We start from the raw sequence: 18,540 nt of genomic DNA on the forward strand, positions 1-18,540 counted from the left end.
CCAAATTCACGTGATACTGTAATGGACTGGTTCCTTTCTATTCTGCCAGTCTCGATAGTTTTCGAGACTGGCTGTCATTCGCGAGGTCTTTACGCGATGATTCTGGAATCTTAGGGGGAACGGAGTACATTGTAAGTTTTTCTGTTGTACAGAAATGTGATACTTCCGTTGAAAAAAACGTTTCTAGCATAACGAAATCTGATGAATGTGAAAGTGGCCCTCAAAGTGTTACTTCCCACCCATATGACATTGGACTTTTTTCAGAAGATATTACATGCGAGAAGATATTACATTATGTCCTTAAACTTAAAAAAATCAAATCAAAATTTAACTAAACAATGTTGTCTAAATAAAAAGTCAAAACTCTCTAGCTGTCTAAATTAGGGAAATAATAGTGCTTTATTACATACTCGAATTTCTTTTAGTAGCTTCAGAAAATTATGAACACCCCCCTTGAAAAAATTCTGCGTACGCCACTGTCCCAACGATATTATTAAAATTGTTTTCATACATTCAAAAAATATGTTTATTATTTCATACTTTTTATTTTTGTTATTTGAAAAAAAATTATTGTGAAACATACCATTCCGACGCATTATTTATAGTAGTTTAATAAAAATTTCAGAAAGCTTTTTGAGTTATAAACCTCCTGTCATGGGGCTTGGTTGGACAAAAACAGCTTAAAAAAAAAAAAAAAAAAAACATTAAAAATATTTACGTATAATTCAAAATAAAGAGCAAAGTTTAAAATTTAATAAATAAAATAATAGAATTAAACTTTTTCGACAATGTATAAAACTTTATGTTGTAGTAACTAAACGCCAACAGAACACTAGATCTCTTTTATCTATTTCCCTTAGAAAATATGATGCAGAGTTGCTTTCCCAACCATTAACATCAAATGAAAACAAATCATATAATCAATCATAACATCAGACATCAAATCATTCACACAACAGCAAATTATCTTATGTAACTCAAAATGCGCCTACATCAGTTAAGTGTATATGAATTTCTTCAACAAATGATTTACGTTTGATATGTGTTTCAACTCGAAATTACTTTTTATTATGAGTGAATTTTAATGATTCTTAAGAATATAGCATTTAGTTTTTATGCTGTTAATATTTTCCAATTTATTTATTGGTTTTTTACTAAAACATTAAGGTTTTTTTTTGTTTCGTTTCGTTTCCTTTCATTTCCCATCTTTTTTATTAAAACTTTTACAGCACGTTTCGAGACATAAAAGAAATTTGTTTTCATTTTGTGCTTGCACATTTTGTTTTGAATACAAGCAGCAAATAAATATGCAATGTCACTTTCTCTGAAGTAGGTTGAATAATTTATATCTATTCTGATAAAAAACATATTCCGTTGTTACGAAAAGCAAGAGTTTCCCTTTCTACTTCTGAAGATTTTCTTGGCAATCTTGACGTAAGACACTTGCAGGTATGTATTTTTTTTTTTTTTTTTTGTNGTTTTTTTTTTTTTTTTTTAGCTTTTATAAATATCTATTTCTTACAGTTGAATTCCATGCCAATTGAAACTAGCAGTGAATTTTTAAAGTTTAAGCAATATCCTTGTAATTGGTATCATTTCAAAGGAAATTTGTGGTAATTTATGAATTCAAAAGTTATTTTTTTGAGTTACGCATGATTATAGTAAAATTTATCATAAATAGAGAGCATTCATGGTTTTGACTTATTCTACCAAAAAACTGTCTATTTTAAAGAAAAATAAGTTATTAAAAATATTACGATTTTACAAATAGTTAGATTTATATTGAAAAATAAATTGTTCCCAAGTTTAATTATGCAGTGATTACCTTCCAAAAAAAATTTTTTTTTCTTATTTTTTAAGTCAAAAATTATCTCAAATATATATTGTCCCCTCTGTTACAATTATTCTTTTAAGTTTATTTTATTCATTACACAAAAAACTTTTTTAATTAATACTTGGTTTTTACAATCATGCTATATTATATTTTTAAAATAAATTAAAAATTTTAAAGTTTCTCATATAACAGAGGGGGTGTAACAGAGAGGACAAAACTAAATGTCCCCTCAGTTACACAAACTTGATAGGTGGAACTCTAGGAATTTAAGCAAGTGGTTATGAATCTTGATGCAACTAGTTTAAACCAGTTCCTCCACTGTTAGAGCCCACTTTTTATACAAAGCTGTGCCATTTTTATTTGATAGTGTGTTTAGTTTACAGTTAAAAGTTTTTTAAGTGAGTAATCAATATAGGGGAAAGCAGCAGCAGCAAGAATGAAAGAATATCGAAGTAGAATTTTCCAAAAAAAAAAAAAAAAAAAGGAGATATTTGTAAGAAGAAAGATAAAGAATATAAAATGAAAATTTATGATAACAGAAGTATTTTGAAAAAAAAAAAACTTAATTTAAAACCTAATAGATAAATTGAGAAAAGAAAGAAGGCAAAGGAAAAATAAAAAGGCACTGATACAAGCAGTAGAAATTCAGGAAGGATATTCTCTTTATAATATTCCTTAGATATTGGGGAAAGCAATTAAAAAAGCAAACCGTGCATTACTTTGTATCTCTAAGAAAACGTTGTATTGTTCTACGCATACTTTGTAACCTTACTACCAAAACAAAAGAAATAGCCTAGGAACAAAGTTTGTGATGAAACAAAAACAAAAAAAACTTGTAATAAATTTCTACTCATCTGATAAACTTTCTTACCAGATTTTTGGTAGAGCTGAGTGCATGATTGTCAAAGAAAATGGACAGAAAGTCCACAAAGCCGAATATGCACCTTGATGGAAGCATATCAAATATCAAAGTAGATGCTTCCAAACAAAAAATTGGCAAATCTAAGTTTGCTGCACCTATCCATATTTTATGTGTAGGTAAAACACCATATAAAATGTGTATGAGCTATTCACGAAAATGTGAATTTTCTATTAAAATCAGTTGTTTGCCTAATAATTACGAAGAATTACTAAATATAGCGACAATTGCTCAATTGTTTTTTTTTTTAATTTTATAACCGTCTTTGAACGGCTAACCCAAATTTGAGTTTACGGCTACCAATGTTCAACTCCGAAGCCTTGTAATTTTAAACCTAATCCAAAAGACAAGGGAACTCCTCGATCAGTACCACCAGAGGTATTGATTTGTTTGGAGAACTTGGAGGACTTTGTGACCCGGCATATTTAATGTGCACCAATCACCATTAAAGACACTGGGATTCTTTTGATGTTGCCATAGATAGTTTTGCAAGTGTAAAAAGTTCGAGGAAAAAATTGGGTAGTTGATTTTATTGCCCAAATAACTGAAATTGAGAAAGAAACAAACAATGCAATTTTTTAAACAGGGTCTGGTAAAATAAAAACTTTAAAATATAACTACAAAGATATAGCACGAGTTTCAATTATGGCAGTGTTGCCAACTCCAACTTTAAATAACCGAAGAGACACTTTTAACAGTGATATTTCCTTTTAACTTCTTGTCAAATTAGTAAGATCACACTGTTACATTCCATGTCCTCTCTGTTACGATGCATTATTTGAACTTAAAATAAAAGAAAGTTGGAATTTTAAAAGTTTTATAATTTATTTTTCCTTGAAATGTGATAATTAAAAAAAAAAATTACAGATCATCTTTAGGATGGTCCAAATCACAGAATTTAGCATAAATAGCAGTGCATGTCAAAAGTGAGGGATTTTATTTGTCCTCTCTGTTACAAGTACTTTTAATTAACTTGCAATTTAATTATGAGGCTATTTTAATATTTTATGCCATCTAATTAAACATTGCACCCTAAAGTAGCATATTCTAGTAGAATTTTTATTTTTAAAAATATGTAATATATTCTTTAGAATAAAATAAGTGTGATTTCTCCTCTGTTACGCTTGGAATTCAACTACATATTTAATTTAGCGGTGCTTCGAAAATTGACAAGTTAGGTCATTCGTTTTCAAGAAAACTCAAATGTGATAGAATAAAGATATTCATTGCACATTATAAAAAATTGTACAGCTGGAATTATTATAATTTTTACTTTGTGTTGTTTCCTAAATAAATAGTTATATTTCAGTTAATATTAAAGTAAGTTAATATATAATTAAATATCCTTGTGAGTTGTTTTACCTATAACATCAACTTGTTTGGAAAAGTGTGTAAAAATGTTGTCTTTTCGTTAAATTTGGATTAAAACTCAAAAATTTTTAAAATTATTGCTGTTATTTTTTAAAAAAAAAAGTTTATTGAATAAACGTTTTAACTACATTACCTTAGCATTTTTTTGCGAACCTCTAATTTATAAATCTATATTTATTCATCTACACGTTTTATCATAAATGCTGGAATAAATAGGTATTATAGACATAATGTAAAGGAGTGTGATAATGAATTCTTTTAGAAAAATTTAGCAAAATATATATTTCATTTACTTTTTTGTAAAAACATGTATTTTTTTTGTAAGTAATTTTACGCAATAAAATTTTTATAAAACGTATCAGAGCTTGTACTATATGCTGATAAGAACTTAAGAAAAAAAAACATAAAAAGTGTAAAGGTGAAACAAAAAAAAGAAAAAAGGAAACATAAAACAGTGAAATTAAAATAAAATAAAAAGTATGCACTTTAACGATTGCACATTTATATTTACTCGAATAAAAAATAAAATCGCTATCCAAACGTAGCAAATTACTGACGGTGAAAAATGCAGAGATGAAAATACCCAAATCAGTTTGATTTCCTGTGTAAACTTAGGTACGTTGTGGTGATTTGGCCAATTCCGATACAGAATTTTTGAAGTGGAAACATTGCAAAATTACTGAATTTTGTAAACTGCAGTAATTTTGTAGTAGTACCAGCTTCAAAATTTTTACTGTTAATATACAAAATATCCGTATTTAGTGGTGCCACCTATCGTGAGCCATGGAAAATACTATAGTTTTTGTTAAGAAAAAATACTTTTTGTAGAAAAAGTTTTTGATAAAAAATATTTTTAACTTGTCTATTGATCAGATGATTTTTTTTCCTACAAAATTATTTGTTTACTTTATAAAGCTTTATTTTCAAGCAATAAAAGAGGTAAATTGTTTTAAATTATCTAAATTTATTTAAGACAATTTTCTGAAACAGAGTGAAATTAATAAATTTTTGAAGGAGAGGTTTGAAGCTAAAAAATCTGGATTAAATATCCATTTTCAAATTCTATTCTGTAAACTCTTTTGATATAAATTTGTTTAAAATCCAAACTAAATATTTGTTTTGATCGACAACATAAGCATAACTTTTGTTCTACAGTAATCCTAGCTTAGTATGAATTCGAATAAAAAAATTAACTAATTGATGTTAACTACTTATCTTTACTTCAATATTGTTTTTACCATAAACCTTGTGCAAAAGCAGTTTTCTTTAGCCAAAAATAAATAAATAATAAAAATTAATAAAAATAAAATTGGTAATAAAATTACTAAAATACAGAAATACTTAAATACCTAATTTTAGCCATATTTTAAACTAATTAAATTGTGTCAAAATCTTACTTAAACGTTTTTTACACATCTGAATTATAAATAAATCAAGTATGTATTTTATGAGTTTTAACTTTTATGAATATAGACAGTGTACGTTATTTCTGTTATCAATATATATATGTTTAAAATTTTTTTGACAGTTAAGATTGCACTAAAGCAAATCAGCAGTTGACTCTAGAAAAACTACAAAATTACTTCAGTTCTGTAGAAAAACTGCAGTTTATTTTTAGATGGGAATTGAACAGTTTTATCTCTTTCCGTTTTATGGTTGATTTTTCGAATCATTGGCCCTTTTTTGAACACCCGTATTCGCAGCGGTTTGTCATATTGACATCTAAACCAGAATTACCCCGCATAATAATTGCAGAAAATTCGAAAAGAAAAGAAGAAAAAAGATATAGTTTTAAAACTTCGATGATTCGGCCAATTCGCTACAGAATTTTTGAGGTCGAAGAACTGCTAATTTACTGCAGTTTGTAAACTGCAGTAATTTTGTAGTATAACAAACCTCAAATATTTTATAGTAATTATGCAGTTATATTAACCTCAAAAATTCTGCAATAAATATTGCAGTTGTATTGATCTCAAAAATTCTGTTGTGGAATCGGCCATATAACCACAGTCTTTAAACTGTATTTTTCTGCAGTTATAATTTAAAGTGAATAAATTTTATGCATTACTAAATAAAGGATTAATTTGCTAATTAAGATTAAATTAATAAGAAATTATAAATTACTTGTGAGTAAAGCGTTTTTATTAAAGTGCCAAAAAGAAAATCAGAAATTTGATAAAATATTAACTTTTCTTGAAAGTTCATGTAAGCCTTTGCATGCAGTAATAATTCAAAAATAATATATGTCTTAACTACTTGACATATAAATATCACTCTAAAATATGCGTTTTAACTACTTATATAACTGATAATGGTGTAAGTAGAAGCATAAATAAAAGCAGAATAAAACACTTACTAAAATATGGCGTTATTCTTTCTATTATTATTTATTTAATTTAAAAAGGTTTATTTTTTTAAGCAATAAAAAAGATATTTTGATTTAAATGATTGAAATTCATCTAAGATAAATTTTAAAAACAGACTGAAGTTTATAAATTTATGAAGAAGAGGTTTGTCATTTGAAGCTAAAGCTAAAAAATTTGGGGTTAAATATCCATTTTCGAATTCAAATATGTAAGTTCTTTTTATGAAGTTGTTTGAAACCCAAACTAACAAATATTATTTATTTTGATTCTATGAAATAATTCTAATTTTGGTTTTTAAAGAATTTAGCTTTGAAAAACTTTTGGTTTAGTAGAAATTCGAATTTAAAAAAATCACATATTTTACTTTATTTTATCACATATTTTATTATAAAATCATTTTCATTATAACTTTGTGTAATATCTTTACAGCTTTGGTACTAATCATTTATAAATGGAGAGAAGCCCAGTGGATAGTTATTATAGTTGGATAGTTGCAGTGGCTGGTTCTGTAATATTTTTGTTAGTGTCATGTCCTGTTAGATTGGGTGCTCAACTTTTTGTATCAATGTTACATCAATACCATACTACGAGAGAAGCCGCAGCTTTTCCATTTGCTTTAGCATCCCTTATGAGAAGTGTATCAGGTGATTACTGAATTAAGTAATAAGTGCTAAAGTTGTAAAAATAGCAAGTACCAAAAGAGAAAATGGTAAAAAACCTTGAATATTTGATAAGCTTATTTTTCACAAAACTAAAAAATGGGATCAAAGCCATAAGCGATCGCAACGCTCGATACACCATCTGGGGAGAAGACCGGTTCCATGCCTTTGGCCCTTCTACCTTCCCTCTCCTCCCCTTTTCAGTTGTATAGGAATGTACTACGATATTTTTTCCTTCTCTCAATATTTTTCATTTTGATTTAATAAAAATATTTTTTAAAGTTTCCATGATGCTTTCTTTTAGAACTATGTTTAATGTTTTTCTGTTCCACATAGTTTCCCAACTTAAAAGATTTTAATCTACGTATATGAAAATCAAGACAGAAACTAGTGTACTTCCTTCGTCTATGACTCTCCACCTCTAATGGTGGAAGCATGAGTAGGTAGAGAGTTCTGCTCTGCGCCACCTGTAGCCCATTTCGATCGGCAATTTTATTTTTAGCATTTGCTTTTGAAAAAATACGAAATTCGTATCAATGGAAATACATAGTTATTCTAATCAATTGATCTAGTTTCACAGGACTGTTTATTTACAGGAATACGGTATGCAAAAAACATGACCTCTTTAAAGCATACCTAAAATGCATCTGCATAGCAACTAACTTCACATGTGTATGTCGATTAGTGGACACAGAGTAGTACTATGCAGTACAATGCCCGCTTTCCACCCCTACCACTTTAAACAACTAAAGCTAGAATTTATCATAGCCGGAAAGAGATCCATTTTCAAGAAATTTAAGTTAAAACAGAAGGTAATCGAACTCCTTATTTTTCCAGAAGATCATGAGGATATCCTGAAGTGATTAAAATAAAAAGAAGACAAAATTATGCAATGGTCTGCCGCAATGGCAACTAAATTTGACCAATTAGCCCAGGAAACTTTCTCACCATAATACTCCAACTAACGAAATCTATATGTTTTTTGCTGCCTTGTCTTCCAACCTTAACCATTAACCGATAAATGCCTCATTTGGGGCATAGACGCCGGGTTAGGTGTTGATGTGTGTGTGTGTGTGTGTGCTACATTTATCAAGTTTCCGGTACACAGACTACAAATATACAATGTGTGCACGCTTCGTCATCGGCACACTTTCCAAAGCGAATCCACTTCCGTCCATATGTTTTATAGCATGTTTCTATCAATGACTTCATATCATATGTGATTTATTCCTGTTGTGTTGTTAACATTGGAATACAAAAACTTTGTACTTAACAATTTAGCATTGGGGGTGCACAATAATCCTTTACAAGTTATGTTCAAGTTTATTGAAGCACGTATTGTACATTTGCACAGTATGTCTCAAATATATCACTTCCCAGAAAAGCAAATAAATAAAGGAAAAAAGGAATGCTTATTGAACCCAAATTACAAGAAATGTTGAATTCTTGTAATCTGTCAATTGACAAAATAAGCACGCTTAACATGGTTATCGAAAATATGAATCAACGTTTGTGGGAAGCATATTTGATCTTATTTTTCAATTTTTAATTTTAATTCGGGGTTAAGTGTTAAGCAATCTGCGTAGCCATCTTTTCTTTAAAAATATCTCTGTATAAAATAGTCTGGAGGTAAAAAGTCTGGACTCCATTGGAAATCAGGCCGACTCAGGTGTATGGACACAGACTCTATTCTAGCGAACTCATCAGCATCTATATGAGCACATAAATATTGCACAAGCAATTATTCTCCCATCGATAGTGCTATTTCCCTGTTTATCAGAGGTCGCGCTTAATTTGGGACATACTGTAGTATGAGCCTGAAACTTGATGAGCGCATGTAACTCCCCATATATTATTCGTCTTTTTGCGCCGTATACTTATAAATAAAAAGTCCTTTGAGACTGGTTGAATAATTTAGGATAACGCTGCATGAATATTAAAAATACAAAATTTCCATTTGATTCAAATGGCGTGATGTAAAATCTTGGTAGTTTTGGTTTAATCTGAAGAGGAGAATAACAGAAGAAACATCCATTTCATGTACAACAACCTTTTTTTTAATCACAAGGATACTTTTCTCCAGGCTGAAAAATATGAAATATAACATTATGCATTAATGGTTAAATATAACCAAGGTGTTTGCCTTTGTTTAAAACTTACATTCTTGACTGCTTTTCATTCTTTATAGGTAAGTAAACGCGTCCTTGAACAGATGTTGAATTTTTTATTTGTTTAGACATTGTCCTACACCTTAGTTAAATATTTATCACTGCTAGCACGCCAAAATCAAAAGTGTTTTGCCGCTTACTACTTTTGGATATTTATTTTTGATATTCGACCGTGCTTTGTCACAAATGAAACTAACAATGCTGCTGTTATTATGTTGAATCATACAGCGCACTTTTACATTTACATAATTTTTTTTCTTAAATTAATAATAAGAACGGCAAGATGATTTATTATATTAAAAAAATAATTGTGGTCAAAATTATAAACAAATATTATTTGCATAGATGAAGCAAATAAGGTTTTCATTTCGAGAAAGTGAAAAATAATACAGAAACTGCTCTCTATATGCATCACTATGCATTTTGGAATTATGTTGGCAGTAAACTAATCATGATTTTAACAAAATGCTATGAATTTTTAAATTATTTTGGGGCATATTTTTCACATGAATGATAGTGTACGTCATTAGCAAGTATATTGAAAAATGCAAGAAATGTGTCAAATGAGTTTAATGTAAAATGTTGTCGCTTTCATTTTAATGGAATTGGCGATTAGTATGTACCAAATTTTTAAAAAACCTATTGAATCCAAGTATTTAAGAATAATATTGATGTTCAAAAAAGTCTACGAGACATCTAATATCCCCGTTTTTTTCACTATTAAAATTTAGACTTTAGGTTTTAGTTTTCTACTTAGGTCTCAAACTTTATTATTTTCAGTAAGAGATTGAGATCTCTTGAAATTTCGACATAGACGAGGTTTTTTGAATTAATACCAATCAAGTTGAGTATAGTGGACTTAAAAGAACAGATCATCTTCTTTTATGTGTTAGGTTTTAAATTGAAGAATTTCTTGTAAAAATATAATACTCTGTTGGGAGATTTCAAGGTGGAGGCATAATCAGAAATAATAATTTTACTAAGACTCTTTTATGGATATAAAAAACATTATTTATAGGTATTTATTATTACTTTTGGTACTAAGATATTGCAAGCAAAAATATACATTTGTAATATATTTTTTGAGATATATATTGATTTCCCGTTACACGTTTGAGACAAAATCTCAATGTTCTGTTGAGGCAAAATCTCAATGTTCTGTTGAGACAATATCTCTATCTGGAATCACCAGTGATTTTATGCTCCGTAGTTTCGGTTATGTGTTTGCGTTTTTTTTGCTTCAGTCTTCAGATAAATAAAATGTACTCTCTGCTAATCAATTATCATGTGACCTTAATTCTGTTGTGGAAGATTATTATATCAATTAATGAAGCTAATTGGTGGATTCTTAATTCGTCATATTAAAGAATTTATTAGTTAAGGAATTTAGTTTCGACACCCACTTGAAAACTTGTTTAGTTTAAGCTTTCTTTATAATATACGCTCTATCTTTAAAAAGACTCAAGTTTTCAACTTATGCTATGAAGAGAAAAAAAATAAAGCATTTTTTTTGATATTTTTGTTCATAACACAGGATTTATCAATTTTATCGTTTTTGTTTTGATCGAATTTCAGGTCCTTTTGCTGGGTTCTTCAGTGGAATACTTGGATTACAAGGAGTGACTTTGTGTGGCTGTTTGTTTTCTACGATAGGAATTGGAGCATGTTTCTTTGCAGAAAACATTCAAACTATTGACGTATTTTTGGGAGTAATCGCAGGTATTTTTCTATTTTATAAATGAAGATCTTACCGAGATGTTACATAGTACAGTTTTTCCTCCAGTAAAACAACGAACCTTCTTTATAAATTAATCACTACTAAACTGCTTAAATAGAATTATTGTATCAATTTAGGCCCCTTAAAAATCGAGAAAATGCTAGCCTAGAAATTCAACTGCTTATTAATTGAAATCTTCTTCCTTGTTATTCTAAAGTTTGTTAGATCCCTCTATTTCTCATCATTTCCAATTTCCATAGCAGCCAAAATTACAAAATATAAATGCTTTGAAAATAACTTTGAAACAGCCAAAATTTCAAAATAAAGTTCAATAAAGTTTCATACGATGGAGATAAAAATTGCAGTAGCAATTTTTATCTATGTTAATATCATTGGAATATAAATTGTGCATTTGCAATATCATTGTGCACGAGCAAATAAAATTAAGCTACATTTTTTTAAATAAACATGTACTTATGACACAAGTCATGTATAAAGTCTTTACTCACTACGCAAACACTAGTTAGTATGAAGTTACACCAGTTTTAAAATGAAAAATTCCTTTTCCTATAATTGATTGCTTTTGCTCACTTCGATTTCTTATTAAGGCAATTTCTTAACTAAAATTTTTGAGGAAAACTTGGTAGATCTTGGTACCTGTGTTCTAAGTTACACTAAATCAGGAATTATAATATCAAGGAACAACTTGATAGATCTTGTGATGCCACAATTGGCATAACATATTTATTTCCTATCCTTTTAAATATCTTTGATTACTTAAGCTAATTTTTATTAATAGAATTACATTTAAAAATAAATCAAAGACTTAATCTTTTTAGACGAATATAAAATATTTATTCTTCTCTTATAGATATCAATGTAACGGATGCTTTTTATTTCATTACTAATGCAGACTTATTAATTCAATGTCGCCTCTAATCGAAAACAAAAGTCTATTAATAACTTTCTATTCTAAATTTTTAACCGAAAATATGTTTCAGTTGCATGGTTGTAATGATTCTCATAAATTTGTTGGCGACTCGTGATCGCCAAGGTATTCTTTTGAACCCAATATTATATGCTGGTTGGCTTTGTTTTGGCTATGCTATATTTTGATAATTCGCCAATTTTGGATCTCCTACCCATGCTTCTGTGTCCGTTGGGAACAAATTACACGTACTTTTTAATTTGGCTTTTGATTAGGCAGGTTGTGGGGGATTTATCTCCCATGGCCTGTCCTTAAAAATATTATTATGCAAAATTGATTCAACTGAAATTCGTATGGATAATATGTATATTCGGTATCTCGAGCTCTACAAATATAAAATAAAAGCTTTTTATTAATTCTGATCCAGTTCAAGTATTATTTTCATCACCCTTCTGTTTTCATTACTATTTTCAACTGGCCCACTATACCAATACGAACTCCACCCACACCTTAATATTCCACCATCATCACCAATATAAATGGCACCCTGAATCCTCCTTCTCCGTAGATCTAGACACCAGTGTCCTTATTTTTATTAAAACTGGAAATTGTAATGGAGAGACGTGTCCTAAAAATCACTTTAATTGAGTTCACATAGCTTAAAAGAGTTCTAATAATAGTAAAATAATAAAAATGTTTTCTTTTAGGAATTGGCTTTGGTTGGTCAACAGCTTTGATTCCGGAAATACTCAATCAACATTTCGAAAAGCACAGAACTAAAGCATATGGCGTGTTTATGGCAGGAAGTGGTCTGGGTGCTTTCATTGGACCTCCTGTATTGGAAGTGATCATAAAAAAGTACAGCATGTCTGGTACATACCTTATAATGAGTGGAATCGTTTTCAACAGTGTGGCAGCTGCATTACTTTTAAGGAAACCAGAGTTTCGAAAAAATAAAATTGCTAATTCTCAGGAGGAAAACAAAACCGAGGCTGTTATTACTACAATCTGTCTAAATAATTTAAATTGTGATGGAGCATTTTTAACAAAAGATGAACCTAATGGAGACAGTTCAACTCTTGAAATACCAGATGAACATAATAGTCAAACTAAAATGGCGTCTCATAAAATTGATGCGCCTTGCAATGAAAACAAAGACGCACAAAATAACACCGAGTTAACTTTTGAAAAATATTCCGACTCCTCTGGGTCAATTACGTCATTCTCTAAATCGACAATTTCAAATACCGCCAGTATATCGAGGTGTGAAAATGACCAGCTACAAAAATCATCAGTAGTACTTAATGCTCGTGATTTAAATGAGCAGTTTGCTCAACCAAGTACCAGGCAAAATAATGAAATGACCGATAAAACAATTGTAAAAAAAACTGCTAAATCTTATCTGAGTTCGATTGATGTGATCTGGCACCCAATTTTTTTATGCGTGACTATTATCAATAGCTCGAATGCTTATGTGAATTATGTGTTTTGGACTGTTTTGATTGATATCGTTAGAGATAAAGGAATAAAAGGCTATTTGGAAATATATTTTGCGATGGGTATGAATTTGTTCGATGTGTTCGGTCGCTTCTTTTTGGGCTCATTAATTGATTGTGGTTTCCTGTCTGTTACAAGCCTTTGTGCATGTTGTTTTTTCGTAATGTGTTTGTCTTGTCTTCTGATTCCATGGATCTCAAGCTTCAGTTTAATGATGATTGTGTTCTGCATGCTAGGCTTAGTGTTTGGGGCAAACACTGCCACAGTGCCAATGATAGTGACAGAATTCATTGAAAAAGAAAAGAGGACTATGGCTATGGCATCAAGACTAATCATATATATACCCATGAGTTTTACAATATCTCCTTTAATAGGTAAATTTTTATGTATCTTGCAATTCGGTAAACACGAGAACTACTTAGATAACAGACTCGGGTGCAGTTAGATACAGTAGTTATGAAGATTAGTTACTTCAAATAAGGGTTTGTGATTAACTGCTTCTCATTTAAATAAATTAAAAAAATGTAATTAAATAATTAAAATTTAATTAAATAACCTTTTTTTTTCTTGTTCTGTTTTGCATATGTTTTCTCTCTTGTCTTCTGTGGTTTTCCTAGTCTTTATTTCTTACCTTTATTTCTTCATTTTTCGCTTGGCAACTTAGTGTTTTTTTTTTCTTCAAATTATTTTTCTTTTGTTACATTCACATCTGTCAAATATTTTTAAGGCACTTGAAGCATGTCGACTGTCATTTCAATTTTGTATATTTTTTGAAGCTCATGAAATTTGAAGTTTTTTACAGGTTTTCGACTTGTTTTAAGTTGGGATAAGTTTTTTTTAAATCCCCCCCCCGGCCATCAAATATGATTTTACTCTGATTTCTGCAGCAGCAGACAACAAAAGACTTTCTGTTGGGGTAGTTCTCGTGTTAGCTGGACTGTACTTATTGTCGAATAATGTTTGTTTGTGCTATTTAAATTCGTTCTTAATCTATTTTATTACATAAGAAATTTGCAACATCTATTTAGAAACATGCATAAAGTCTCAATACTTAAACTTGATACAATGTACTAAAGCAAATTTCAAAAACAATTAATTTAATGTCGTTATGACATCAAAACCGGCATTACTATAGTTTCAAGGTGGTTTTTAACCAGTGAACTAGGTACGGAATTTTAATATTAACTAAGATATTAGATTAATACTGTTAAAGTTAGTCCATTTGTGATGGCGCATTTTGTAAGAAAGTTTCTTTTCTTGTGAAAAAATTAATATCAATAGTTCTAAGTATTTTTACTATTTCTCAAATTATAGCTTTTGGACAGTGTGGGAAATGGTTTGACATTTGAACTGTAAATCCTTCGAGTTATGACAGAACCTGTTGATTGTAGTGGGCCCAAAGTTAATTCAAAAAATTTCTAATTTATTCATTTATAATTTTTTTTAATTTTTTAAAAATTATAAGTGATGTTGATTTAATTTCCGACACTATCCTAACATAAAACTTTCTTTATGTAGGTTATTTCAGAGGCCAACTAGGTTCTTACGATGGATATCTATATATGATGTCATTACTATGTTTGATCTGTTGCATTGGAGTTTCCTTACTACCACGATTTGTAGATGCCAAATACAGAAACAATAAAGATGGACGTTAAAGTAAAATTGGACTGTTTGCGGTTTCAAACAAATTGAATCAAAATAGAGAATTAACTCGTCGCAAAGACATCAAATATCATTTTCGAGGTAATAATGAAAGAAATAATCTCAAACTGTTTCAGTACTGTTCGGTGGCATAATAGCAGAATATGACACAGTAGAATCTGGAAGTAAAAACTGATGCTGATATATTATCAATCAAATTTTCACCGTCTTAAGTAGTATATGGTCATCGAAAAAGTATTAATCATTAGTTCTATTTATAGGTTAAATATTAGATCTAACATAAAGACAGATTATATGAGTCTTGAATTACAGAAAAATTTAGACACGCTGGGTGCTAACCAATACAGTGTTGTGAAAGGACCTGGTTTAATGTAAATGCGCCGTTACCGAACATTTCTCTGCACAGCAATCAGACCAGAGACGTTTCAAAAATGTACGTTCAGAAAAATGTGACAATGCTGAAAAACGCCAGTTCTTCTTTGAAAGAGGGAGTTTTTTAGTGTATTTTCTAAAAGAGGATGCAACGCTGAATCGGATATGAACTGCGAAGTAAAAAGGCTTAAAATATATTACTTTAATATACACTGTTGGAAATTTCTCGAGATGGCTAAACCGTCAATCTCATGACCGACAGAACAGTGTTTAGAGTCCCAGTGTTGATACTACTATATTTCCTCCATTCCTTTTAACGCATGAAACGTTTCTAGTGCCCCGCATTCCCCAATTTGTCACTCTGGTCTGTTAAAGTACGATACTCTCATTCATGCATAGATGGCAGCACTATAAGGTTGCTGAACTATCTCCAAGTCCAGTTAAATGTCTTTTTTCGGGTTTTAAAACCATGCTAGTTGTAAATGGTTTGAGAACTATATAGTTTTGTGTTCATGGTTTCCCGGTTGCAAAACCATGAAGGTAAAAAATATTCTCTACCGTAAACTTTACGGTTAATTGGATGGGCAGACTGCTGCCAGTTATTTTACCATAATTTTCGAATGAAAATTCTAACAGTGTAGTGTTTGAGTAATTTTGGAGTACACTGTTTGCCTTAGTTAGCGCAAAAGTTGCTTTGAGTTTTGATAATGGGATTTATTTGAGAATTTTACAAAATGCGGGAACAAATATACTTGGTATTCGTTGAATATGTAAATTGACACGATCTGATGCTTTTTTACTGCAATATAAGTGATATGAAGAAAGTATTATCTGAAAAGCATCTAGAAAGTATCTGTGTACTGAAAGGATTATTTTCAATTACTAACTTAAAACTTTTTCTTCTTCTTAGAATTCCAGCTTATTCAAAAATCATTGCAATTTTAAGGAATTTTTTTCGCTTATATTTTTGTTCACCTTTTTTTTCTTCTTTAACTAGAGATTATTTATGCATTGGCGTAAAAAATACATACATATTTCTCTCGATATTTTAATTTTATACGATAGTGTTTGAGCTGATGTGAAAAAATAAGTGAATAAAATAAAAAATAATAATCTAAGAAAATGAAGAGAAAGAGTGAGAAAGATGCTGCCAGATATTTTTAAATCTATAAAGAACTCAAAGAGATAAAAACAGTTTATTAATATAAGGTTATTGCTATGTATTAGCAAAAAATAAAATTACTTCTCATTCAATGCTTTTTATTAATACATTATATTGTGTCTCATATTCTATATTTCCTAAGTTTAAATTTTTTTTAAAGATTAGTTGATTATTTTTCATAACCAGACAATCATTTATTTTGTTACGGTTAATGTATGATAAAAAATTTCTTACATGAAATTATAATAAATATGCATTTTATGAACGAAATGATCTTCTTTGTGGAAAATATTGAATTGAAAAAAAAAGAAATTGAATGAGAGGCAATCATGAAATTAGAGAGTGGGATGAGTCAGGGGTAGAGCTTACAAGTTTATTAAATAAATTAATAAATTATAAATAATTTAATTACGAAAATATAGAACTTCGGCTTCAATTTTAAATTTTTCAGTTCTAATCTAATTTTTATTCTTCAGCTCTAATTTTAAATTAATATTTGCAAAGATTGTTTTTAAAATTGTATGACTATCGCCCTAGCAAAATATATTATTGCATTTGTATGAAAAGCTCCAGAAATTGAGACTGAATTTTCCGATAGCAAAAAATAGTTCTATAATTTTAAAATAAAACATCTGTGTAAGTAAAGCAGCAGGAGGTTTATACGTATGCTTTGTAAGTACCTTATATAAATCCGCAATTCTAAACCGATCCGCGCCAAATTTGGCGTTTATACTTTTAAAGACACGATGGACATGTATACTTAAAAACTTCCTCCGAGCACCGTTTTGGGGCATTTATTTTCCTTCGGAGGAGGTAAAGAAACAATTCCATCAGATTTAAATCACGAACGTAAATTGATAAGATTGGTTCTCATTGTCTCTCATGGATATAACTATTCTAGTAAAAATTACTGTACCGTATGGTCATAACATTTCTGGTAAATAAAACGAGCTTCAACAAAATTCTGGTTAATAAAACCAAAATATACGTTAAGCCATTTATGAGGTAGTTTTTCCTGTTCATATGGTAATGGTTTACAAGAAATTTTTGTTCTTAAAATCATAGTTCTTATTACCACTCATTTAGTAAAAAATACAAACTAAAAAGATAATTTAACTGAATAAATAGTTTGTGCCATGCTGTTAAGAGTAATGATAAAATTAACAAATTTTATCATGTTTGCTACATTTTATCACATATTATAAAATAATATTTTGTTGTTGATTTTAGCGATACCATTATTAAGACTCTTCGGTAAAATTACTGAGCTTTTTGGTATTTCCATACAGCCAGAAACTCGGTAAATTTTACCATATTCTGGCTATTTTGACCATACCTTTTTTCTATGTGCAGCACCTGTAAATTCAATATCCGTAATATTTAGTACCACTTTTAAATAATTATCAATGGTGTGAATAAAACTTTGGCTATTATTATTCTTGACTCATTATTAATTTTGTAATAATGCTGATTGTATCATTTAAATTGATGTTTTCAGAAGTACGAAATATACAAACATTGGTACCAAGATATTTGCTATACGTACAGTGTAAATAGAATTTTTAAGGCTCACAGAAAGGAACAGATTCCAGAAAAAATTGCTGATTATGGTATTTTTTGGCTATCAGAAGTTGACCCCGAGCAATAGTATAATGTCAATCGATAATGAATACAGTTAATCTCTATTTTGATAGGATGAGCTTCAAAAAACATGCGTTGATTAATCTAATAACGTAAAGCCCCGGAAAAAAATAACAATGAATGGAATTAACGTAATTAATTTTGTTCTGTCTTTCTGTTATGAGTATGAGCTTGCAATGTTGATTAATACCGATTCTTGATTATTTACATTTTCTTTCTCATCGCACGAAAAATAGGTATT

General features: G+C 29.5%; 1 protein-coding gene across 1 annotated transcript; it reads left to right on the forward strand.

Annotated features, from left to right (window-relative positions):
* Positions 1-1,015: 1,015 nt before the first annotated feature.
* LOC107456542 (monocarboxylate transporter 12) lies at positions 1,016-16,919 on the forward strand. The gene is made up of 5 exons (XM_016074424.3): positions 1,016-1,449; positions 6,920-7,134; positions 10,893-11,036; positions 12,670-13,833; positions 14,978-16,919. Exons 2-5 carry the CDS (start codon positions 6,942-6,944, stop codon positions 15,115-15,117), a joined length of 1,641 nt encoding a protein of 546 aa, XP_015929910.1. The 5' UTR covers positions 1,016-1,449; positions 6,920-6,941; the 3' UTR covers positions 15,118-16,919.
* Positions 16,920-18,540: the final 1,621 nt, after the last annotated feature.

The sequence above is a fragment of the Parasteatoda tepidariorum genome, chromosome 8 (genome assembly GCF_043381705.1).
Source record: "Parasteatoda tepidariorum isolate YZ-2023 chromosome 8, CAS_Ptep_4.0, whole genome shotgun sequence".
NCBI classification, from domain to species: Eukaryota; Metazoa; Arthropoda; class Arachnida; order Araneae; family Theridiidae; genus Parasteatoda; species Parasteatoda tepidariorum.

What these genes read in the sequence shown, in the direction of transcription:
- LOC107456542 (XM_016074424.3), top strand. Translation starts at nt 6,942, where the DNA reads ATGGAGAGAAGCCCAGTGGATAGTTATTATAGTTGGATAGTTGCAGTG. An exon ending in CCTTATGAGAAGTGTATCAG is followed by an intron (nt 7,135 to 10,892) that starts GTGATTACTGAA and finishes ATCGAATTTCAG; the next exon opens with GTCCTTTTGCTGGGTTCTTC. An exon ending in ATTTTTGGGAGTAATCGCAG is followed by an intron (nt 11,037 to 12,669) that starts GTATTTTTCTAT and finishes GTTTTCTTTTAG; the next exon opens with GAATTGGCTTTGGTTGGTCA.